Genomic DNA, 24,686 nt, shown 5'->3' on the forward strand with positions numbered 1-24,686 from the left:
TCCAGAGCCAGCTCAATTCTCTCAGAATCCGTGGGACGTTTGGGCTCCCCCAGGGTCTCCACCTCTCCCTTTGGCGGTCTTTTTGCCTTCACATACCTGTCCCGAATGTTTTTCCAGGGTTTTTTTTTTTTTGCCCATTCCTCCTCTTTGCCGACTGTAGCTGCAATTTCCCTCCGTGTACTGTTCACCACTCGGCTGTGGCGGTGGTCCCGGTGTGAGGAATCATCCAAGTGCCTGTATTCTGTACTTCTACCACCAGGGGGCTCCTGAATGGTCGGCCATGTTGTCCGCGTGTCTCTTACAAATTTCTGAGGTGCGCGACGCGGAAAGTTTCTGCTTGAGATGAGCCGCGCGAAGGGGCGTGGCTGTGAAAATGACGTCAGTTGACTGCGTGAAGCCGTGCGGAGCTCGCTGACGCGGCAAGCATAAACCAGCCTTAAGAAAAAATAAATAAATAAATAAAAAAAATAAACCAGCCTTAAGTCTTCCGCATTTATGAGGAAAACTGGCGGGACGTGCGCAGTCGTCTATTGTCGCTATGGCAAACCATGGTATTACACTGCCTCCTACTGTTAGAACTCTGCTACTGCATGCAAAAGTTTTTGGTTTCCAAACCGATTTCTTATACCAAAATAATTTCTGCTAGCAAAAATGTATAAATAAAATACATAATATCAAATGTTTAATCACATGTACATAATTTACATTTAAATTCACAAATGTGGGCACACATTAGTGGGCGTCACATTAACATTAGTTAACAAGGCAGAGAAACATAAGCTCCAAACTTAAACGTTAGCTGTGTTGTTATATCACGAGTCACCTTTGGCGACTGTCGTGGGCTAATAAAAGTAATTACTGAGATTCCTGACTCTTGACTAACCTGTAATGTTATTCTTTGACTTTTTTGAAAACCAGAAGTCCCTCAGAGAGCTTTGTCCTCCTGGCTGCTTGGCCATGATGCTGAAATTGCTTGATGTTGATCAAAGAACAATATAATTATAAATAAGAAATCATGCTGTGTCATTGCATGTGTGAGTGCTCTCTCACCCACTGTGTTTTAAAACACCCTAAAAGTTGAAACAGCAGTAATACCACATTCACTGATCAAATGACATAAGGGGGGATGGCAGCTTTAGAAGGGGGATGATATTGACCATTTATTTTTCAGGGGGGATGGCATCCCCCCTCATCCCCCTCGACTTGAGTACTGGGCATACCAACAGTGTAAGGCTATTGTATTCCAAAATTACTAATATCTCCCAAAATATCTCCCTCCCCCTGGCCACTGCTTAGCAACATGAATTAAATCAGTCCCTCCTGACTTTAAAAAAGGGAATTTTAAAGAAAAAAGATATTTAATATCAACATGGGACTACTCCTCAACTGTAGGTACCAAATTACCCTGTTAAAAATGTCTCAATTTCTCAGAACCACACAGATACACACACAGACAGACACTCTGAGAACTTCCAGTATTATGGTAAAGATGTTGTGTACATTATAGCATAAATGTATAATGTGTTTTACATGTCTGTTAAATGAATACACTGGATTGTACTGTTTATGTGAACTATGCTGTTTTATAGGGATTAAAGATGGAAATCAGCCTTGGTTATAATCTTGCGTATTGGCACATATTGTGTTTTTTAAAATGCACTTTTCCTTTGAAAAAAATAAATAAATAAACTTCAAGGTTGAAATTTTGAATTTCAGAGTATTTCAATGAGTGCCCTATAAAGGGTTAATGGTAGTGAACTTGCTACTCACGTTGCACTGGATAATGCCAAGCATGTGTGGTTTAGAAGAGACAACTGACCTGTGATCGAACCACGTCAAGGTCAGGCTTTGAACAAAGTACAAGGTTGCATAAAAAATGTAACCTCTCACCTTTCAGCACTTACAGGAAAAAACACACCGTTCACTGAAAAAATGTTAATGTAAAAGATCTGGATACTGAAACTAAAAAAAATCATGGAAAAGTGGAAATCAAGGATGCAGAGATACATATGACCTAATCTTAGATATAAATGTGTTAAACTGAGGAAAACACTAGAGTCTTTAAATCAACTAACCGCCATCCCTCTTCTTTCTTAAGTGATTTATATCTTCCGTCTTGCTAAGACGCTGATCCTCTTCAGCTCAGGGTAAATCCATGGCATTAAACAACTCAGAAAGGCTGAAGATACCCATGTTAAAGTAGAATTTCCAGCAAAAGACATGAAACTTTTCTCCACCCGCAGCACTTGGCAGCACGCTAAGAGGCTTCTATGTTATTTGACAGTTCAATGTATTCAATCAAAGTGAAGTGGACAGTGTAATGTACTTGATCCCAGCTCTAAAACCCACTACTGGATAAGAACTGACATAATGCCGTGTGATTCATCTTTTAAGAAAAATGCTCATAATACCTGAGTACTCAAATGCCTGTTAGAGAGACTATGTGGGCGTCTAATTCCTAATCCTCTCCAAAGGAAATTGTGCTCATACTGTAAGATTTAAAGCTTTATTACCTACAGGGCTCTATTTGTATGAATTTAACGTAAACACGTGTTGTTCATTGTAGGTATATAAAACACCAAGATGTGAGTTATTTTAAGAATCTGACAATGCTCTCAAATCAGTTCAATGGTCTGAGGAAAACAAACAAAACAAAACAAAAAAACCATCAGAACTGGAACTTGAGCTAAGAAAATCAGAATTATAACCAGTTTGACCTGGATCTACCATCAAGAAGAGCTGCTTAAATATAAATGAAAGGATTATTAGAGCATTACTGGATAATTTTACAATTTATTTTGTTTCCCGTATCAACAATCAAATAAGAAATATTTTTTAAAACCTCAAGCTAAAAGACTCCACTGTCTGATGTTGGAGAAACTAAGGGATGTAAATGAGCTTGTTTACATGAGCGTAAAAATCCAATAACTGGAAATAATCAGAAAATTGAGCTTCAGAAATGTGATAATCAAGAAATTGTGGTTTACACAGTATGTTTCCGTTCATTATCAGATTTCTTTCAGAGTTTGTACATACATACATTGGGATTAAAGACTCAAATTTCCTGTTATTTTCAAAACATTCAGTCTTATCTTATCAAACATGGCGACATATTCTTCACGCTGCTGCTGTCCTTTGTTCAAATTGAGGATTTCTTACTGTAAGCATCCGCCCTTGGGCCCTTGGTCTTAGTGTGATATGTCACTTCTATTTTCTACACTTTTTTTTTTTTTTTTTTTTTTTTTACACATGTGCAGATGTAATAATTAAATAAAACAGATTAACAGATATACATGCATAACAACATCAGAGTCTTGGGGAGGAATCTAGGTGTATTCTTCTGTCTGATGACTTATTTTCAGATAACTGCTGCATATTACATAATGCTGTTTCCATGATCACTTGAATAATCTGATAACTCCAGAAATGTGATAATGATCAGATTTATAGTGTGAATGTAAACGGGATCAGTGACAAGTGGATGGAAACAAACATCATAAACGTTCCATATACAGTTAGACTCAAAAGTTTACATTTAACTTGGAACTAGAAAAGCATTCCAAAAGCACAGACCTCCGCCAAGGCAGATCAGTGCCCCCCCCCCCCCCCAATCGCCACCAAAATTTAATAATTTGTTCCTTGTACCAGTATCAACATTTCCTGAAATTTTCATCCAAATCCGTCCATAGCTTTTTGAGTTATCCTGCACACGGACAGACACACAGACAAACCAACGCTGGCCCAAAACATAACCTCCTTGGCGGAGGTAAAAATGTGTTTAACCTCAGTGTTTCACTTACAAACATTTCATCTGAATACATATTGTCTCTGAGCGTCTCCTTCATTCACATGTTATAAAACACAATGACCTTTATATTCTTTTTTCGGCTGAATGACGTTCTCCTTCACTTGGATTCACACTCCTTTGGATCTCATATTGAAAAATTCCAGTGAACAGCTACCAAATGCAGATTGAACATTTGGAATCAATCCCATACTTTTTATCTGCTTCATTTCACATAGAAAAACAGAGGTGCTTTGTTTAAAATGGTTGTAATTCATAAATATTTGATGAAATATTGTTGTTAAAACCCATGATTTAAAGCTAAAAGTCTGCACTTCAATCGCATCTTGATTTCTTTGTGTCAAATCCACTGTGCTCTTCTACAGAGGCAAAATGAATAAATTTATGTCCCTGTACAAATACTTACAGACCTGACTGTAGTGCAGACTATTTTCATTTCAGCTTGTGTTTACTTTGTCTGTACACCATAACTATTTCTTATTGAAAACATCACTTTCCTTTCTATTTTCTGTTTTTTTTTCTAAGGAACAGTGCTGAAAAGGTCTTTTGTGTTTCAATGAAGATGGATGCTGTTATTTATAATTCAGTCAGCCAATTCAGCTTCTATCTAATAAAACACTCAGGCATCTTCATTAACAGTAGATTTTTAAACAGTATGTTTAAATATGTTTTATAATAGGAAAACTTTAACTCAGAATAAAGTTTTGTTTTTTGTTTTTTTCAGATTTTAAAGACAAATGGCCATGTATTACGGTGCAGAAAAAAGAATATTATATAATGAATTTGTCCAGAAAAGCTGGAGACCAACGTGCTAAATTTAAATTTCCAAAAGATATATAAGGTGACTCATGAGTGGCAGAAGAAAACTCCATGAGCAGGGTTTTTTTTGTTTGTTTTTTAAAAAGAAAGTTAGATTTTATTAGAGGAAGTCTTGACAGGTTTTCAGAGGAGAGTTTTGCTTCTGCTCTAACAGTGTCATCCCAGGCGAGCAGCATCAAGTAGCCAAAAACCACTTAAACAGGAGGAACAGTTTTAGGAATGTGCATATCTGAACTCAGCCCATTAAATCAGTCACTCCTCACTTACTGAGCTCCAATCCAAAATGAGATTACTCTGAGGGACTCCTGCATTTTGACCAAATAGGAAGATATTCACCACAAACACCTGTTATAGGAGAAGGGATTATGGGTGATTTCGTTAAGAATCTAATCAAATTGACCTTTTGGGTTTAACCTTTTAAACCGGCTATTCCAACTTTTTAAATATTTTCCAAGTCCACACATAAACAGAAAGTGAAATCCAACCTGAACAGGTTATTTACATTGGGGTACATGTTTATGCATACCTGGGGTCACGTTTCGATGTTACTTCACATTTCATTATCCATTTTCTCCTGTGGTTAACTTATGTTATCTTTTGGGGCCTCAGACTAAAACTAAACAACGAAGTGTGCGTTTTTTGCCACAAAATTCTTGCACTTAAAAGAGTGTACTTGAGCCCCCCTCCCACAGTGAAGAAAAACAAATACAAGGGACTAAAGAGGCGCATCTCTGAAATCCCGCATAGGTGCAAAATGCTGCAAATGAATTTTGTGCGTTTGGTCTGCGGGTCATCCATGGGATGATGCGTCATGCGCACTTTGTATGCCCGTGTTTATGTGTGTTGGTCAGGTGTATGCAGAGCTGTGTGTGGTGGAGAATAGGCAGGGGATGACTGCTACCCCCCTCACTCCTTCACTGAGCCCTCAGGATGAGAGCGAATGTGAGGCACCAGGACTGCATGCGGACTGCACGGCTCCACTCTCTGCACTGATTTGGACATGAATTTGCAACCGCGCAAAAGAAACCATGCAGACCTGAGCCATTCTGGCAGCTTATTTATGTTTGGTTAATTTTTTACAAGTTACAAGTGATCTGAAGCCTGCTATGGAGGACCTACTGAGTCAAAATGAGTCTGAGCACTGACAATGTCGCAAACTTGTGGAAAATGGTTCCTCGGAACTCGATGGACTTTGGATGTGTCATTCCAGGTCAACTCCACAAACAGCTCCGGGGGAAACCACACGGAGCCCAGTGAAGTGGACCTCACCAGAGCCATCCCGCTCGGCTTGGTGCTGGGAGCCTTCATCGTCTTCGCTATCGCAGGCAACATCCTCGTCATCCTGTCGGTGGTGTGCAACAGGCACCTGCGGACGCCGACCAACTACTTCATCATCAACCTGGCCATCGCCGACCTGCTGCTGGGCACCACGGTGCTCCCGGTGTCCGCCACTCTGGAGATTCTAGACTACTGGGTGTTCGGCAGGATCTTCTGTGATATCTGGGCGGCCGTGGATGTCCTGTGCTGCACCGCGTCTATCATGAGCCTGTGCGTAATATCCATCGACCGCTACATCGGAGTGAGCCATCCGCTTCAGTACCCGGGCATCGTGACCGAGAAGCGCGCTCTGCTGGCCATGCTGGGGGTGTGGGTGCTGTCGGTGGTCATCTCCATCGGACCCCTGTTCGGGTGGAAGCAGCCGCCGTCGCCGGACGACACGGTGTGTCCCATCACGGAGGAGCGTTTTACGCGCTCTTCTCCTCCCTGGGTTCCTTCTACATTCCCCTGGTCGTCATTCTGGCCATGTACTGCCGGGTGTACATAGTAGCCAAACGGACCACTAAGAACTTGGAAGCCGGTGTGATGAGGGAGAGGATGAACTCCGGGGAGCTGACCCTGAGGATCCACAAGGGCTCTCAGGTGCAGGAGGAGTCCGCCAACTCCGGCACAGGGAAAGGCCGGGCGCACCAAGCCAGAAGTTCCCTCACAGTGAAACTTCTCAAGTTCTCCAGGGAGAAGAAAGCGGCTAAAACTTTGGGAGTTGTGGTCGGCATGTTTACGCTTTGTTGGCTGCCCTTCTTTCTCGCCTTACCAATAGGTAGGTTCAACAGGTCAATACACACCACTGCGACTCGCACCTATTTGCTGCAGTTTCCATAGATTGAATTTATGTGCTTTTACAAGAACACATCTCCCATTTCCATCATAACACCCTGTACAAACACCCAAACATATTTAGTTAGTCAGTGAGGCTTGTAGAAAAGATATTGCAGTCATTTTGACATGAAATATGTTAAAATGAGGCATTTAAGGCTGCTGCGGGCCCTGTAAATCATAGCACTCCCAAGTCTCTTGGGATGCATTTACTACTCTTGAGTTGTCGACCTATGAGTGTGCTTTGATATACTGTAGTGGTCATTTCATACCGCAGGAGTAAAAAAAAAAAAAAAACTGTCACCTTACATTACTGCAGAATAGTAGAGTAGTTCTGTTTCTCCACTTTTATGTCTTTTTTTTTTTGCACTATATCCTGTGAATTTGCTTTATATTAACATTGTACTTGGAAATAACAACAAATCTACATCTCAAAATATAAAAAGCAACATTATTTTTTTATTTTTAAGCCAGAACAAGGGCACAAAGTGTTTTTGACAGTCTCAGGAGGAATTCTTACGAGCCTCTCCGAACATTTTAACTGTTATTGCTGTATTTTATTGGTTTTCAGTTTATCTGACAAGGCCAACTCTGAGTGGAGAGTACACGGCCTCCCTCTGTCCTGGTCAGTCACTGTAGAGGCCTGTGGGGCCTTTAAGCATCCCACTGTCACGGATGTTCTAGAAATTGTAGAGGAAATTAAACTCTATATTCTGCAGTGGACTTCATGTGCTGTGGGCATTGGCATAGTGAGGATGTCATGAGAACAGTCTATATTTAGTTTGGACAACACTTGCTAATCAAAGTAAACATGGCTGCTGCATTTCATCATATTATTTACCTGTTTTCATGATTTCCAGGACATTGATCCCTTGCGCCAGTGGCTGAAGGTTGTGTATTTATGTGAGAGTGTGTTTGTATTTTGGCCTGAACCTGTGTGTGCGTACATTTATCGTGGTCATATTGGAATGTGTTTATGCCCCTGGCTTCAAGCTTCAGCTCATTACATCCTCACATGGACACACACCACACACACACACATTACTACCTAGGGCAGGATCACTATGCAATGTCACATAACAGAGATTATTTTTGCCTTGGGTCACACTTAGCAAGATATCCAAGCACAGAGGTCATTTTTTAAAGATCTTATATGCAGATCTGAGAGACTTTAGAGAACACAGTAAACGGGATGTATGGTTCAGGAGCAACTTGTTTATATAACATAATCTACTAACGATCATGAGTTCCACATGGGTATGTTCTCTTACTGTAGCAGGATGATGGATTACTATGTAATGACAACTTTTTTCATTGTATTTTTTAAGGCCTCAAAGAAAATCATGTTCAAATGTTCTTCTGGTGTAGCGTTAGATGATGAATATATGCTCAGATTACGTAAGGTTTCTCCTCTGGAATTTAAGTTTTCTGTTTTTTCCAAAAGAGGACATGAGGAAGCTGTTGTCAGTTTAAGTTTATACATCCGCTTCCTTGTGTAAGTCCTATCTAAACTTAAATACTGAACAACTCCACCAGCCTGAACGACCAAATATACCACTAGATGCCTGATAGAGCAGTGGCACTGATCTGGTGTCTCCCCTAGTATTCATTACCCTCTAACCACAGTGGGATTTCCTGTCTAACACTTGTTATTACCCTGCTCCTTCCTCTGCATTTAATGTATGTCGGAGCTCCTCGTTGGCAGTTGGAGTGGGCGCTGGTGGCGGTGCATGGCACATGTGCAGTGAAGATGTCCTGAAATATTTACATGTCTGTGTGTGTTGTTTATCTGTTGTTGAGTGATTGTGCTAATTTGCCTCTTGGTTCTTCTCTCTCCTCTGTCACCACTATAATTTAAAACGATCTTAATGGCTAAGAAGATGCTGCAGAGGCAGGATGCTGCCAGTTAGAGAGACACTCTCACCTCAGCCTGAGACTGTACACATCCTAAGAAAAATGAAAGAAATCAGTTATTCTTTTTGATTCAGGATTGTAATTTTCTTAATTTTGTTTTTAGCACATACATGGTTAGTATTTATAGGGCACTCGTAGAATACTCTAAAATTAAAAATTTCAACCATAGTGTGTTATTGGAGGACATGGTAAGACTTTATTACTTTTGTGAAATTTTTCCAAAATTTTTATTGTCATGTGGAAAATCAAGATCACTGAAGTTACCGTATTTGGTTCCTTGCCCATGTGTGGCAAAATAAATAAGTAAATAAATCCAAGAAGCTCATATAAAAAAATGCATATATTTTGGAACATTAGAACATCACTTTTAGAACATTACAACACAAGTGCTGATCCAGACACTTGTCCACATCCACATTCTCCCTTTGAACATCATTCCTTACATAGTACCATTACTTCATGGTACCTAACAAAGCAGGTACACTCACTGTTCATGCAGAGGTGGACCTTACAGACCCTGTAGACCACATTGGACCTGAGATCGTTGCCCCACTGTCCTCACTGTAACTGTTATTGTCACTGTCTTGTAATGTGTGTGGAAATGACCAAAAATAGTCACTTGCCCAATAAAGGGTTAACTGCCAGCCTCAGAGCTTGAATCGCTCCTTTCCAAGTGATAAATTATTCTGTTTCCTTTTAGGCCTTTAACTCATGTGAGGAATGCGGCCGTGAGGTTTATAAACACTGCATCAAAATTTTAAAGATACTCCAGGCTAGTATCCTTGGATTAAAAAGCAGACCAAACTTTGATGCACAGGGGTAACATGTCAAAAACTGAAAGCTTTATAACAAATGCAGCACCAAAACAAGCTGAGTATATATTAATGAGACATAAGTGATCAAGTGAACCAAAATGTAAACAAAAACTAAGGAAAAATAGCAAAAGTTTCCATCTTTTGAAGAAAGTATGTATATGTGAGATTACACATATTTTCACAGCAGGTTGTCACTACTTCATCATTGCTCAGAAACACAGACCAGACCCAAATCAAATAGTTTTTAAAGAAATGAATTCTCTTAAATGTACATTTTTTGGTTGTTTTTTGATGCTATTATATTTTCATTTACAATCTAAAGATTTCTAAGCATAAAAGAATTCCAAACAAATATCAATCAATCAATCAATCAATCAAACAAACAATCAATCAATCAATCAATCAATCAAAGTTTATTTATATAGCACTTTACAACAACATACAGAAGACCAAAGTGCTTTACATCTAAAACCATGATTAAATTATAAGATAGCAACAGTTTAATCAAATACTATACATTTGCATAAAATAATAAGACACAACACACTGTGATAAAAAATAGACCACAAATTTAAAACCTAATAGTGTCTCAGTGCTAAGGGTTAAAAGCCAGTCTAAAGGTGTCATGGAGGTTAGTTTAACCAACTGTTACCAAGGCAACAGAGGTCCTTGTGCTAATTGGACAATAGGAAGTACTACACTATATGGATATAAATATTGGGACACTCATCAGACCTACAGCTTATAGGACTTCCCAGTCCCACTGACTTAAAATATTATCACACTAAAAACGCTCATGTCAGTTGTTATCAGTAACTATCACAATAAATGTCACAACAATCACTTTTTTTTTTTGTTTAAGGGTCATTTTCTACTTGAGTGAGAGTTGAAGAAACTAGATTGTCACAGTGATAGATAGATAGATAGATAGATAGATAGATAGATAGATAGATAGATAGATAGATAGATAGATAGATAGATAGATAGATAGATAGATAGATAGATAGATAGATAGATAGATAGATAGATGATAGATAGATAGATAGATAGATAGATAGATAGATAGATAGATAGATAGATAGATAGATAAGTAAAAAATACGTCATCACAACAACATGAGTAAAAAGAAATATACATAAGCACAAACACTATACACTATACTATATAAGGCCAGAATGTGAAATATATTTGAGAAATCTACAGGTAAAACATGTTAAACAATTATAACAATAAAAAATTCAATGTTGAGTTAAATTAAGTAAAACAAGCTCTGAAGCATTTTCTGAGTGTAGATAATAACATAACCAACAGTGACTCTAAAGACATCTTTAAAAAGTTTATTGCAATGACATTTATCACAATGTAAAATTATTTTAGGACATTTATCATTATTCTTTTGGAGCAATAAAACATCTGAACTAAAGTGTCCAAGTAACTTTGTCTATACAATATACTTCTCTGCCATTTGGACTGAAAATATTCTCAAAAAGCACCACAGATTTATTATTTCCTTGTTACTATCAAAGAACTTATAGGATATTGATGAGAAGTGAAACTAAGTGGTTGTTCCGTGTTGGCATAAGTGCAGCAGAGCTGTACATCCACCACATTGAGCTGAAATCTGTTGTCAAAAAAGCGTCAGTTTTGACTCTTTGCTTCTATATTCTTTGGCCCCAGTGGGTACTTTTTATTTAAGTTTTATTACTTAAAATGAAGTTAGCTTGGGGCTCCCCAAAATGAAAAACATGTCCAATCTTGACTCTGTTAGTGGAGCAGCAGAAATAAATGGTCCATCCTTTGTGTAGTGGATATGTAATCCTGCAGACAGACAGACAAATAGGAGGTAATACTCAACTTACAGACAGCAATCCTCACATGTTAATTGTAAGCCTTTTAGGGAAATAAATTGTAAAACTATCAATAAACTATAATACTTCTTAGGGATAAATATTCTGTTCATTAGTTAAAGATCAGTTCCTTGTCAGTTTTGCATATTTTATGTGTAAACAAAAAGCTGAGTCTTATGAGGATAATGAAAAATAATAAATAAATCAACATGTCACTGATATGAGCTATAAAACATGACCATAAAAAACTGAAAATGATTTTTTTAAGTGAAGGGAAACAAGCAGATGGTTCAGTGAAAGGATGTCGACATTTAGTGATTTAGGTGTTTTAATGAGCTGTTTCCCTTGTTCTCATCTCAACAACTGAATAGAAATCATTAGTCCTGAGGGGATATATGTGTTGTTCTATTACACACGATTTCCCTCAATTCTTACACCAGCCATAGACACTAATGTCCTCTGTGAAGTACTTGCATTTAGCCACAGTGTGCCCAAATGTGAGAGGAACCAACACTTCAAAGCGCTAACCAATACTTCCAAGTATTTGCAGTTTTGGAAGAGATAATGTGATCATGTGCATCTCACAAGAGTGTGTGTGTGTGTGTTGTGTTTGTGTGTTGGTATGCGTGAGTTTGTTGTGTTTTTGTTTTTTTTTTATTTTACACTGAGCTGGCCAGTTCCTGTGCTCCGGGGGTAATTGAAATGGTTTTTGAAGGGGAAAAATAATGAGAGTGCTAAGTGTCAAAGCGATGGAGAAGAATAGAGGTGGCAGGGCTGAGCTGGAGGGGCCACAGGGCAGCAGGGGTGAGAGTCAGCCAGTCTCTGGGATGTCAAAGCAATGCTCCAAAAATAGCTTCATGCTATGGTTTCATTGAAAGCAATCTAAAAGGGTAATAACGCTCCTGTCCGTTTAGATCAAGACATATTAATCATACTCAGAGGTGTGTTATGAAACAGGATGGGGGATATTTGGTTGAGCAGATTGTGTGTGCGTACGTGTCTGCTCATGGTACAGAATAGGCACCACTACTTCCAATTAGTGATAAAATAACAGGATGCCTTGTTTTGTTAAGATGTTCCTGTGTTTCATAGTGAGGTGTGTGCATGTGCCTCTCCTCAGGAAGGAGGTTCAAACATTTCTGGGAGCAGAAGGGGCAAGAACAGCAACAGGATCCCTCCCACTGTTATCTGTAGCATTGTCTCACTGCCAACCCTCAGTTTATACCGTATCCGTTCAATATAAACACTTATAGGGACAAAAATGGACCATGTTCACACAAAACTTAAACACACAAACATGCACCATATCTGTCTGCAGGAAGGTCTGTTTTCAAGTCTAATTTCTGTGCGTGTTTCCTACACTTTAATCCTGTACTTGTGTAGAAAAGGAGCCTCAAGTGTCGTAGGGGCCCTTCCTGGGAGACGGACAAAGACGCACAGCTGTGTTTTCCTTTGCAGATGCCAACTGCTGCAAATCAATAAACACAAACTATGTGCGTGAGTTAAAAATACATGAGGGTTCTAATCTGTAGATATGACTCAGTTAATGATTCATAAAATAAATGTCAAAATTTGCAACCTTTGTAATTATAGTATCTGGGATTTTTATGCAAAATGCCAAACATCCAGATTCCAGTTCTTTAAATGTAAAGATATGCACCTTGTCTCATGTTATGATTAAATATGCATAGGTTTTCTGCGTTCGCATTGCTCAATTTGTGCTTTAAGAAAATAAAGTGGGATTTTTGCACAATGACATAGACAATCAATAGTAAATCCTGTCATAAAAATAGAGGTAGTAATATACACTATATGGACAAAAATATCAGGACACATCACACCTACAGCTTATAGGACTCTACATTCCCACTGACTTGAAATATTATCATGATAAAAAAATGTTAATGTCAATGACTGTCAATAATTATCATTATAAATGTCAAGTCAGTATTTGTTTTAAGGTTCAGGGCTGATTTTTATTCCTGAGTGAGGATTGAAAAAATCTTGTGGTTACATGTGGTTGAAAATGATTATTTATTGTCAAGATGGGACAAATATTTCAGAAATGTAGATGCAAAATAATTATAACAGTATGCCATATAGCACAAAAAAAGAGTAAAAACAAACTCTGAAACTTTATGCAACATATTGGAGGCATTGTAAACAACATTAACCCTAAAGATGAAATAAAAACACTTAATGCATTATTACATTTATCACACTATAAAATTACATTATGAAATTTGTCATTATCATTTTTGCAACTAAATTCAACAATTCAATATGTCTTTCAGCACCTTTATCCATGCAGGGTAACTGTAAGATTATTTCAGTCTTGGCAGAATATTTATCTAAATATTATAGAAAGAAGAATAACATCTACATGTAGACCATTCAAAAACAATTATAACGAAAAAAAAATCAGTGTTGAGTAAAGTTGAACAAAAAAACTAATTGAAGCATATTGTAACTGATTTACATAACAATGCAAACAAATTCAGTGCTAAATGTGAAATAATATTTATTGCATTATTACATAATAAAATTATGGCATTTGTCATTATGTTTTTATAGCCCAGCTCCTGTTAGCAATGAAACACCTCAATTCACTGTGTCCCAATATTTTTGTCCATTTAGTGTAAGCGCTTTCTATTTCTTTACATCTGTCCTTTGTTTTTGTTCATTTGTTTTTGTTTAATCAGAAATGAAATCCTAAGAGAACAAACATGCTGTGTTCTGGTAACGTGATGAAGGCAGCTGCCATCATTTCATTTTGCAACCTTCAGCCGTCTGACAAACACAAACAGACAGGAGGTGAGAGGAGACAGAAAGAGACAGAGACAGCGTGAAATATGAAAGAATTAAGAAGTTTTAATTCAACCACACCATGTCCATTTGTTTCCCAATCACAGCCATAACTCACACTGTTATGTAATCACGCTTAAGTGGCTGTCCAGTTAAAATAGCATGTGAAAATACCAGCCACTAAAAAGAGGCTCATTCATCTAACAGTGAAAGAGGCCAAGACACATTCAGACAGCGTTCTCCGGTTTCATCTCACAGTCTGGCAAATAGAAAATACACTTTTTTCTCTGTCTTTCTCCCTGGTCTCCAATTCTGCCTGTGTTGCCAATAACCAGCTGCTAAATTAAATGAAAGTTGAAAGTGACATTTCCTTGTATTTTTTATTCAGTCGCTTTCATCCAGGTAAACAAATTGGCTGCAGCTCTGTGTTTTTGTTACGTTTTGACTTTGAATGAAACAATATGAATTTGGGATTGTGTTATAAAGACAAGTGCATTTCTGAAGAAAAGCACTGAAAACATTTGGATTCTTTGGAATGTAATACTTCATGTAGAGATTCATGAATGAGATTATCAGTTGAAGCTGCTGATGGGATATTTATGACGGAAAAGTGAGGTGTCCATCTATATAAAATGCCATATCAGAGATAATTTTACACTTAAAAGCCTGAGATTATAGTGCATCCAATAATTTAAAAATGTGGGTTGGTGCAAAGAAACACATTTTACTCGCATCTTCCCACACACTATTACACCAAGTCTTTCTGTCACACTAATCACACACGCTGTTCTTATTACTTCCATGTTTCATTCCTCAAGCCTTGTCTTGTTGTGTCATTAGTTTAAGAAATACTTTTCTCTATATAAACTTAACCTTAGCAGGAGAAAGAGTGGCTTAGCACATTTACTACTGTCCCACCTCTGTCATTTCCATAACATGAGAAACCTGCCATTAAAATCTATTGTAATAGTATAGTTTTATAATAAGACATTTTAAGTCTTATTGAGTCTTACTGATAGCATCTGAATACTGCACTAAAGAAAGAGCCTACTGTTGTATCATAAACTCTCAGAGGAAAAGCATTCCCTTCATTTTAAGTTAAGTATTTATCCTTTTCTACAAGTAACACATTTCTTCTACAGAGCCATTATCTCTAAGTAGATTCAGGGTCACACTAATCTCAATAGTCTTATGAAAGTGCACCAAATTAGCTGAGAGCAGCAGAAATGGTTTCTGAGGAGGAAACAATTTATCTGATTATGAAGGCCTTCTATATAAAAAATAAAAATAAAAATATCTACATCCTGTCTGTTTGCAGTCGAGTTGAAAAGTCTTGAGTTTTCATTTATCAACACTGCCATCTACTGGTGGAAACGGAAATCAATAAACCTAAGGTAAAGAAAGTCAGTTTGTACTGAGAATGGAAGCAATGACCAGATTCAATGCATTCAGCAGGATTTTACAAATACATTTCCTACTCTTCCATGTCCTAAAACAACTGAATATTTTCATTGATAATTCCAGGTTGTGGGTCAGTATCACTGGGTGACCAAAAATTAGGTGTCAGAAATTTATTTATTTATTTATTTATTGGACACACATCCTTGAATAGAGGCTACTCTCATTTATTAAGGTTAGGGTTATATTAAGGCATTTTATTTTTCATTTTTAGTGACAGTTTTGTCTATGTTTTCATCTTAAATGCCTACAAAGAGTCATACTTCATTTTACTTAAAAAAAAAAATCTGATCATGATCGTTGTAAATATTCTACCTCTATATTTCTGAAATATTTGTTATCTTAATTGAACCATTTATTTGACATTTATTATGATAATTATCAATGGCAATTGACATTGACATTTTAATATATTTCAAATCAGTGAGAAGGTAAAGTCCCAACATGGCCCAATATTTTGCCCATATTGTAAATATATGATGAAGCAATTCCTGACTGCATGTCAGTTTGTAATTATTGTCCACATTATAGACCATAAGCAGATCAGTAGTAAAGTTTAAGGGTTTGAAGTTTAAGGGATTTTTTATAAAGATTTTTGCCGAAATGTCCAGTAATGATGAAACTGTCATATTCTCTCATCTGCCCTACTGACTCAAGCACAGTTCTTAGCCACAATAAATGTGTGCCCCCCCCAGTGAACAATCCCCACCCCCAGAGTAATGGACATTGCAATACTCACCCTACCTCAGTGCAATAGCCGCAACACATGCACCTTACTACTACCTGTATATATCCTATTCATTGTACATAGCTCTCATCTGTAGTATAGAGTTAGCTTTTGTATATTCTTTCTTTATAGTTTGTTCATCTCAGGAGTTCTAGCATTACTTTAGTAGCACATGTATATTAATATTTTAATATTAATTAATATTTAATTTAATATTTTTTCTTAATACTCTGTGATATTTTTATTTTGTTTTATTTTTACTTATACAGTCCCTTTTGCACTAAGTGTTTTGCTGCTGAATTGAACTGAGCTGCTAAACTGATTTTCATTGTTCCTGTGACAGTGACAATAAAGATCTGTTCTATTCTATTCTATTCTATTCTATTCTATTCTATTCTATTCTATTCTATTCTATTCTACTGTTCCAGGGTCCTTTAATGTGAACCTGCGTCCACCTGATGTCCTCTTTAAGGTCATCTTCTGGCTGGGATATTTCAATAGCTGTCTGAACCCAATCATCTACCCCTGCTACAACCGTGAGTTCAAGCTGGCTTTCATCCGCATCCTTCGCTGCCAGTGTCACCAGCGCAAACGTCCCGGATGGAAGGCATACAATTACCGCTCCTCTAACTTCAGCTCCTCTGGAAACTCACGCAAAGGCTCTACTGATCACAATTCCAGTTGTTTGAATGGCAGCCAGCGTACTCTACCGTCCTCAGCCAGTCCGAGCCCCAGCTACCTTACCAAGGGTCTCCCGCCTTGTCCTGAGGGGGAAACATTATACATCTGGGGCGCCACAACCCCGACTCCATCCACCCCCAACCTACTGCCTGGCAGCCCCACAGACTGCCAGCTGGGAGCTCTGAGAGGGGACGTTAAAGGAGTCAAACCAGCTGAGGAAACCACTGGTAGTGTTTTTTCTTTCTCATTTGGGAAGTTTCGAGACAAGGCAGGGATTCATAAAGACATCATGCCTGCAGATAAAGTGTGACTGCTGAGCTCAACACAGGTTTGCCTCATTCACTGTACATGGACACATGATCACTCATCAGTCAGTGCATAGTCCTTGTCATTAGTGGTCAGTGTAAGGTGAAGATATCCGAATAATGACTTTGCTGCTGTGTCCCAGGTATTTTGTCCTATTTTACTGTATCTGTGGTCGACAGAGGGACAGAAAGACATCCAAAGCACTTTCAATGTTCTCTCTGGGATTCGAAAGGCACTAATGCATGCAGCTTGAAGAGACAAAAACGTTGAAGGAAAAGGAGCCTGATGTCAAAAAATATGTCCTCAGCTCAACTTCTCCTTCCACACTTTCAGTTAAATGTAAAAAATAAAACTGAACATTACAGAAAAAATTATTAAATGTAAAATGTGTGATAAGTAAATCACCTTTCTTGCAGTCACTTGATATCTCCATGGTATGTTGTGGAAATAAAGTATAACTTGGTTTATCTGCTGTGCGCACAAGTAATCAGATATCATCTTGTTTATATGTTTGATGTTTGAGAAGTTCTGAATATAAGTAATAAAGATGTGATTGATACATGAATAAATTTGCTCAAATTATGCTTCGGGGCAGATTTTTAATTTGTAACTTCATTTTCTGGTTGTCAGATAGATAATTATGTACAGCATGTAGTATAATCAGAGCTGAAAATGTCATTCTGGTGGTAACATGCTGGTAAAGGATGTTATTTGTTTGAAAGGTAGATGACACAGCATGAAGGTTAAAATGAGTGACTAAAGAGAGCAAAGAGCATCGATTAAGCTCCTGTCTTATACAGGAACATCTCCTGTGGGTACAAGGGTGCAGGGCTTAATCAGGAATAAGTGAGTCAGCCTTTCTCCTCTAGCTCCCTAAAACAACAGGAAATTCTTGACATTTGGTAGTCCTGAAATCATCTAGACCATCATCCAGGTGCATCATTGTCTACAAGAAATTTAAAAAAGTCTAAATATTAAAACTAAAATGTGCATCATACATCATGTGGCACCTACATTTAACCCTCAAAGACCTAAACAGCTGCCTGAGACCCACAGCATCTACTGATGTAAAATGTTTAATAACTTTAGGACTACTGATCTGATCAACATACTTAAATAATTTAAGTAAAATGCAGTTTCTCTACTTTTCAGCAGCATCAGAAATGACCCATGTGGACATTCAGAGACTCTGTAGGGTCCAATCAAGCAGTAACATGTGGACACATTACGTGTTCAGTCTCTGTCATGTAAGCAGACTAATTTATATGCCTGTATTACACATATTTGAGTAGGTATTTCTAAGGGCTTTAACATTATGTATAACAAAATGTGGGGAGATAAAATTTTTAGGTGAAAAATGTCAAATTACTGCTCAGTAACACATGGACTTGAAACGGACATGTATTTTTTAAGCTTTACGCAAACATTCAAAACATGCGGTTCTTGACAGAAATTGATATCAAGTAGGACAAAACCTTTTAGATATTCCGTTCAACTATGCTGAAAATAAATTTTGGAGTAAAATATTGAAAAGTCTCTGTTTTATTGAAATGAGAATATGGTAACACATGGATAGGCTGCCATAGTAACATGTGGACAACTCTTTACCAATGTATGCATCACCTAAAATGTTGACTTATTTAAAAAAAAAAAAACAAACCAGATATAATCACAATGCTCCATTTAATGTATTTAATACTAACACAGTGTTATTTACAACTTGTGGTGGTCCATACTGATATGGAAAATTACAAATAAAGAGAAATTATCAGTAACAGTTCACAAATAGTCTTTTTAAATGTGACAGATTGAATACATTTTCAAATTTTTTAGATAAAATTTTCATCATATTCGAGCTATATTTTTATGTCTGAGGCATGGTTATGGTGTAAAAAGTACAAACGATATAATCAGTTGTAACATTTTTTTGCTACAAGAGGTATTTTAAAAAGAATAACAGTTCCATAAAGTAGAGATCTTTAGCTAAAAAATGAGCCCACTTGATAAATGATGTGTGCAAATTTACTTTTTTCATGTTGATGTTCACTAGTTATACCCAAGGAGTTTGACAAATGACAGTGGCTAATGTGGATCAGCTAATGATATATTTTATACTTTTACTTTAGTTTGATCTGTTTTAATATAATAACCTCTGAGCTTTTGTGAAAATCTACATGAGTAAATTAAATACAGAAAAACACCTTATTTTCACTGAAAAACACAAAATGCAGAGGATGATATTGTAATAAATGGTGATAAATTACTTGAGAAAGGTTAAATATGGAGAAAAATTCATTTGGAAGCCATCACACAAAAATAGTACTAGGTCTTTGAGGCTTAAAAAGCTGAAGACAGTATTGGTTGCCAACCCCTGACTTACACAGACAGAGATTTTCCATTAGTGCTCAACCATGACACAATCTACCTGTGCACACTTATGGTCCACTAAGTTGCGGTCCACGCCTGTTAATGATTTACCACTGACGGGATTTGTTTGACGTGGATCAATAAATGCACACATGAACAGACAAATACAACAGAGTGTTTTTCACACATCACAGCACATGTATTGTGTATGTGTTAATATGTTGGAGAAACAGAACACTCAGGTTTTTGAGACAATCAGTGAAACTCAGCAGCAGAGAAGGGAAAGGCCTCATGGATTCACACTGATACTTCTGATGCATTATGGTTTCAATCCCAGGGACTAACACTACAGACAACCTCAGCCTTCCAACTACAGACGACAGTGATTCAGCTCCACTCCAAACCACCGCTGTTAAAGTCTGTGTGACCTGCCTGCTCCTGCCCATCCCTATCTTTGCCATCTTGGGGAATCTTTTCATCATGGTTGCAGTGGCACGTTTCCAAAGCCTCCAAACTGCCACCAATGCTTTTGTTGTGTCCTTAGCAGTGGCAGACTTTCTGGTTGCTGTGCTGGTGATGCCTTTCAGCCTGGTTCGTTCTGTCGACAGCTGGCACTTCGGACACTGCTTCTGCCAAGTCCATTTTATGCTGGATATTACTCTGTGTACATCATCCATTTTTAATCTCAGTTGCGTGGCACTGGACCGGTACATAGCAGTGTGTGACCCGCTGCACTACCTGACTCGAATGCCTCCCAGACGTGTGGTCTTGTTGCTGGTTCTCTGCTGGATTCTGCCCCTCATCTTGTCCTGTCTTTGTGTGTTCCTGGGCATGTACAATCAAACACCCCCTGCTGCGTTAAAGAATAACACAAAGGAGGATGCACAGACCTGTCAAGCCTTATTTTATGTCCCTTATGCCTTTGTGTCCTCTGCTGTGTCATTTTTCATCCCCATGGGTTTCATCCTCTTTGCCTATGGGAAGATTTTCATGGCTGCCCAGAGACAAGTGAAGTGGATCCTTGCCATTGAGCACCAAACTGTGCAGTATCAGATGAACCAGATGAGATCTGAATCCTCCAGAGAAGTCCAGACTCACATTGAAAGACATTCTCTGAAGAAGGAAAGGAAGGCTGCTAGGACACTGGGTTTGATAGTGGGGGTTTTCCTCTTCTGTTGGCTTCCTTTCTTCTGTGTAAACCTGATCTATCCTCTGTGTGGCTACAATGCCAACTCCCTGGTCCTGGAGGCCTTCATATGGCTGGGATACACTAACTCGTCTCTGAACCCTTTCATCTATGCTACATTCAACCGGGATTATCGTCGTGCATTTGTGCTCATGTTGGGCTGTGCGTCACTGCGAACATGGTTAAGACCAGGTTTCACAAACTCCCATTTTCAGCAAACACAACATGTAGCAAACCTTGAAACCATTTCAAGATGATCCACATTTTTAACAACAACAAAATGTAGTGTTGTTTTGTGCTGAATGCTCTTTGCAGTTGTTGCAATATAGAGGTGCAACATTTTGTCTGTAAACACCATCTATGAACATTGAAGCCCATTTATCCCATTTGATACTAGAACAAACAAGTGGTTCCAGGTACAACAAACCCCGCCCCCTGCTCGTATTGTAGCTTATTTTGGCATCAATCCAGCTGATGTCATCATGTCTATGTATGTGGTGATGTCAGCATATCAACTGCCTCTATACATGTGCCAAGTTTGAAGTAAATTGAAACAAAATTTATGTTTTGATAGACATTTTAAATTTTGCCCATTGTAAGTAAATGGGAGAAGATAAAAGAATTTAAAAATTCATAAAATTTTTTTAACTTTGATCAACTTTTCCCAAAACGTAACCACATCTACTCTGGGTCACTGGCAATCTGTAAACCAAATTTGGCATGAATTCAACCAGTAGTCTTGCTGCTACAGACATTTGAAATGTCGCCCCTTAATAAGCAAACAGAAAAAAAAAAAAAAAAAAATTAAAAAGGCATACAAAATTTAAACTTTGACCTAGTGTTCCCAAAATGTAATCAGATCTATTTTGGGTCAGTCTATAAACCCAATCTGGTATGAGTTCAACCAATAATTTTGCTGCTAGAGTGTTAACAATCAATGATACAAACAAACCAAAAACCTCTGCCTCTCCTTCGGGGGATGGGGTAATGTCATGATAACTCACAGTCAAATAAATCCAGTCATTTTGGAAAGACAAATATTTTCTTGTAATATCTTGTTACTGCGTGCACATTTTATTGTCATAAAAATGGTTCCATATACAGGGTGGGGAAGCAAAATTTACAATATTTTGAGGCAGGGATTGAAAGACAGTGTATGACCAATTAGTTTATTGAAAGTCATGAGAATTTATTTGCCACAAGAAAATTGACATAATAGAAAATGTTTTTATTCTATGTGTCCTCCTTCTTTCTCAATAACTGCCTTCACACGCTTCCTGAAACTTGCGCAAGTGTTCCTCAAATATTCGGGTGACAACTTCTCCCATTCTTCTTTAATAGTATCTTCCAGACTTTCTCGTAATAGTTTTGCTCATAGTCATTCTCTTCTTTCCATTATAAACAGTCTTTATGGACACTCCAACTACTTTTGAAATCTCCTTTGGTGTGACGAGTGCATTCAGGAAATCACACACTCTTTGACGTTTGCTTTCCTGATTACTCATATGGGCAAAAGTTTCTGAAAAGGTATGGATAATAGTGTTAGGTATGATTATGACATCAATATATGTTTGGTTTCAAAACAACTGACGTAGTGCCTGCTGAGAAAAAACAACTAAATGTTCATTGTAAATTTTGCTTCCCCACCCTGTAAACCTTTTGACTTTATGAGAAAAATACATCTAAAGATGGTCAAATCTACAGAATGTGCTTGTATGACCAGTGTTTAAACTGAAATAAAATATGACTAATCTGTACAGATGTGCTCTCAAAACTAACCCGGTCTAATCTGTGCATTGCTTAATAATTCGGAACAAAAACATTTGAGTTAGTTGTAGACATTGCAGAGGTGTCATTGTTATTTTTGGTACAGCTCTGAAATGTGTTGATTTTACTCAAATCACTGTAGAACCAGTTCCCTTTTATATGCCACTCTTAATGTTAATATGTCTAATAGTGTGATTAGAATCAGACTTTGCTTTATATTTACAACTGGTTGAATTATTGTTAGAATCAATTTTAATCAATATAAACAAATCAATCAATAGTTGCCAGTCAGTGCAATGCTGAGAGAGAAAAAAGAGGGGAAAAAAACTGTAACTCATGCTTATGTTCATTGCACACATAATGTTAACTCTACAATTTTTTTTTTTTTTTTTTTTTTTTTTTTTTTTTGTCATATGAGATGATTCTTTCAACAATTTTGTGCAAATTAAACTGATTTTGTATTCAGGTTCAAACAGCTACACAACTTTGCGCTATATATTTACTATTATACTACAGTGTACGTGCTTCAACTTGCAAACCAAACCTCACTGTCATAACCAAAGTGTCGGACAAACCTGATACTGAGAGACAAGTGAAAATTCTTGGGATATTTTCCAAGTTACACACTCCACACAATGTGACAAAGTGTCTTGGGAAACTAGAGTGACATTTTTCCTCCCACATTTTTGTGAACCTGTAAAGGCGCAGACACATGGTGAGTTATTCATAAGAAAAGAGGAAGAGGTTTGATCACATGAAGAACGCCACTCCTCTTTTCTTATTTGTCTCATAAACTTCTGTCCAACTCCCTCTCTCCTCTTTCACCATCATGGATTTCAGTGGGAAATATGAGCTGGAGAGTCAAGAAAACTACGAGGCATTTCTAGAAGCAATTGGTATTAATATTCTTTTTTTTATTAATACATGAGCAAGAATATCAAAGAGTGGATTCATGTAGCCTCTTATTACCACAGGGCTTCTCAGTGCCAAGACGGACGAGAAAGTGATAACCGAGGTGGTCCAGGATGGAAATAACTTCACCTGGACACAGTCGATCCCTAACTGGTCTTGGTCCAACACATTCACGGTTGGACAGGAATGTGAGCTGGTCACAATGACAGGAGCCAAGTTCAAGGTGAGTCAATAACACCCTGGTATTTTACAGACACTTGAATGAATAACAGCTAAGCAGCAAATCTGCAGCTTCTATCAACAGCTGATGGGATATTTGACTCTTTTGACTCTATTGTGACCTTTTGTCCCTGTGACCTCCAGGCCCCCGTCACTTTAGAGGGCGGCATCATTTCCATACAGTTTCCTCAATACCACTTCACTGCACAGATCACTGACGATAAGCTTGTAATGGTAAGACACTCAGAAAAATGGAATGAGCCCATGCATTTTATTCACCACAACATATGAAAAGCTCATTATCACTTCAACTATGACACTGAACAGAATAGCTGTTTCATCATGAATTATGTTCCTTTATCTTTTTTCTCACTCTTTTTCTAGAATTGCGTAACTCCAGGAGAAAAGGGTGTGACTTTCAAGAGACTTAATAAGAGGATCTAACACTGCGAGACTCAACATGCTGTAATGGAAAAAAAAACCTGGAGGAAGCCATGAAAAGGAGTTACTGAGGGTTAAAAGTAACTGTCTATTCAGAGAAGTGAAACTTTACTGTATTTTTGTCAGTGCTTTCAGTTGAAAGTAGACCATACTCTGTACTGTATTTCTGTATGAATTCAATAACTCATCTGTGCCAGTGTTCATATTTGATTTAATAAAAATCTATAAAATATGGCCCAATTTGCTCAGCAATAATGAGAATTTCTTGTTTAAGATAATTAATTGAAGTTATTGATGCTTTCATTTACCACATATGCTTGCAGAATGTGTGCAGAAATGTTAACTGTAAAGATCATGACACAACCCACAGATAAATGATAAACTGTAATTGAAAGTCGTGTCACACCAACATAATATTTACAACTCAAAACTTTAATTTGTTTCATAAAATCTCTTGGCTCTG

At 37.7% G+C, this 24,686-nt stretch overlaps 2 protein-coding genes and 1 pseudogene across 2 annotated transcripts; all 3 read left to right on the top strand.

Moving 5' to 3' along the window:
• Positions 1-5,444: 5,444 nt before the first annotated feature.
• LOC115427661 (alpha-1A adrenergic receptor-like) lies at positions 5,445-17,914 on the top strand (annotated as a pseudogene).
• Positions 17,915-20,019: 2,105 nt separating this feature from the next.
• On the top strand, positions 20,020-21,141 carry LOC115426836 (5-hydroxytryptamine receptor 4-like). Its single transcript, XM_030145067.1, has one exon. It carries the CDS (start codon positions 20,020-20,022, stop codon positions 21,139-21,141), a length of 1,122 nt encoding a protein of 373 aa, XP_030000927.1.
• A 2,246-nt stretch (positions 21,142-23,387) lies between these two features.
• Positions 23,388-24,457, top strand: LOC115427662 (gastrotropin-like). Its single transcript, XM_030146299.1, has 4 exons — positions 23,388-23,547; positions 23,626-23,786; positions 23,927-24,016; positions 24,167-24,457. Exons 1-4 carry the CDS (start codon positions 23,481-23,483, stop codon positions 24,224-24,226), a joined length of 378 nt encoding a protein of 125 aa, XP_030002159.1. The 5' UTR covers positions 23,388-23,480; the 3' UTR covers positions 24,227-24,457.
• Positions 24,458-24,686: the final 229 nt, after the last annotated feature.

This window comes from Sphaeramia orbicularis, chromosome 10 (genome assembly GCF_902148855.1).
Source record: "Sphaeramia orbicularis chromosome 10, fSphaOr1.1, whole genome shotgun sequence".
In the NCBI taxonomy this organism is placed as follows: Eukaryota; Metazoa; Chordata; class Actinopteri; order Kurtiformes; family Apogonidae; genus Sphaeramia; species Sphaeramia orbicularis.

Bases quoted from the DNA above. Each gene is read 5' to 3' on its own strand.
- LOC115427662 (XM_030146299.1), top strand. From the start codon at position 23,481: ATGGATTTCAGTGGGAAATATGAGCTGGAGAGTCAAGAAAACTACGAG. The intron at 23,787-23,926 runs GTGAGTCAATAA...TGTGACCTCCAG, and splicing joins TGACAGGAGCCAAGTTCAAG to GCCCCCGTCACTTTAGAGGG. The intron at 24,017-24,166 runs GTAAGACACTCA...CTCTTTTTCTAG, and splicing joins CTGACGATAAGCTTGTAATG to AATTGCGTAACTCCAGGAGA.
- LOC115426836 (XM_030145067.1), top strand. From the start codon at position 20,020: ATGGTTTCAATCCCAGGGACTAACACTACAGACAACCTCAGCCTTCCA.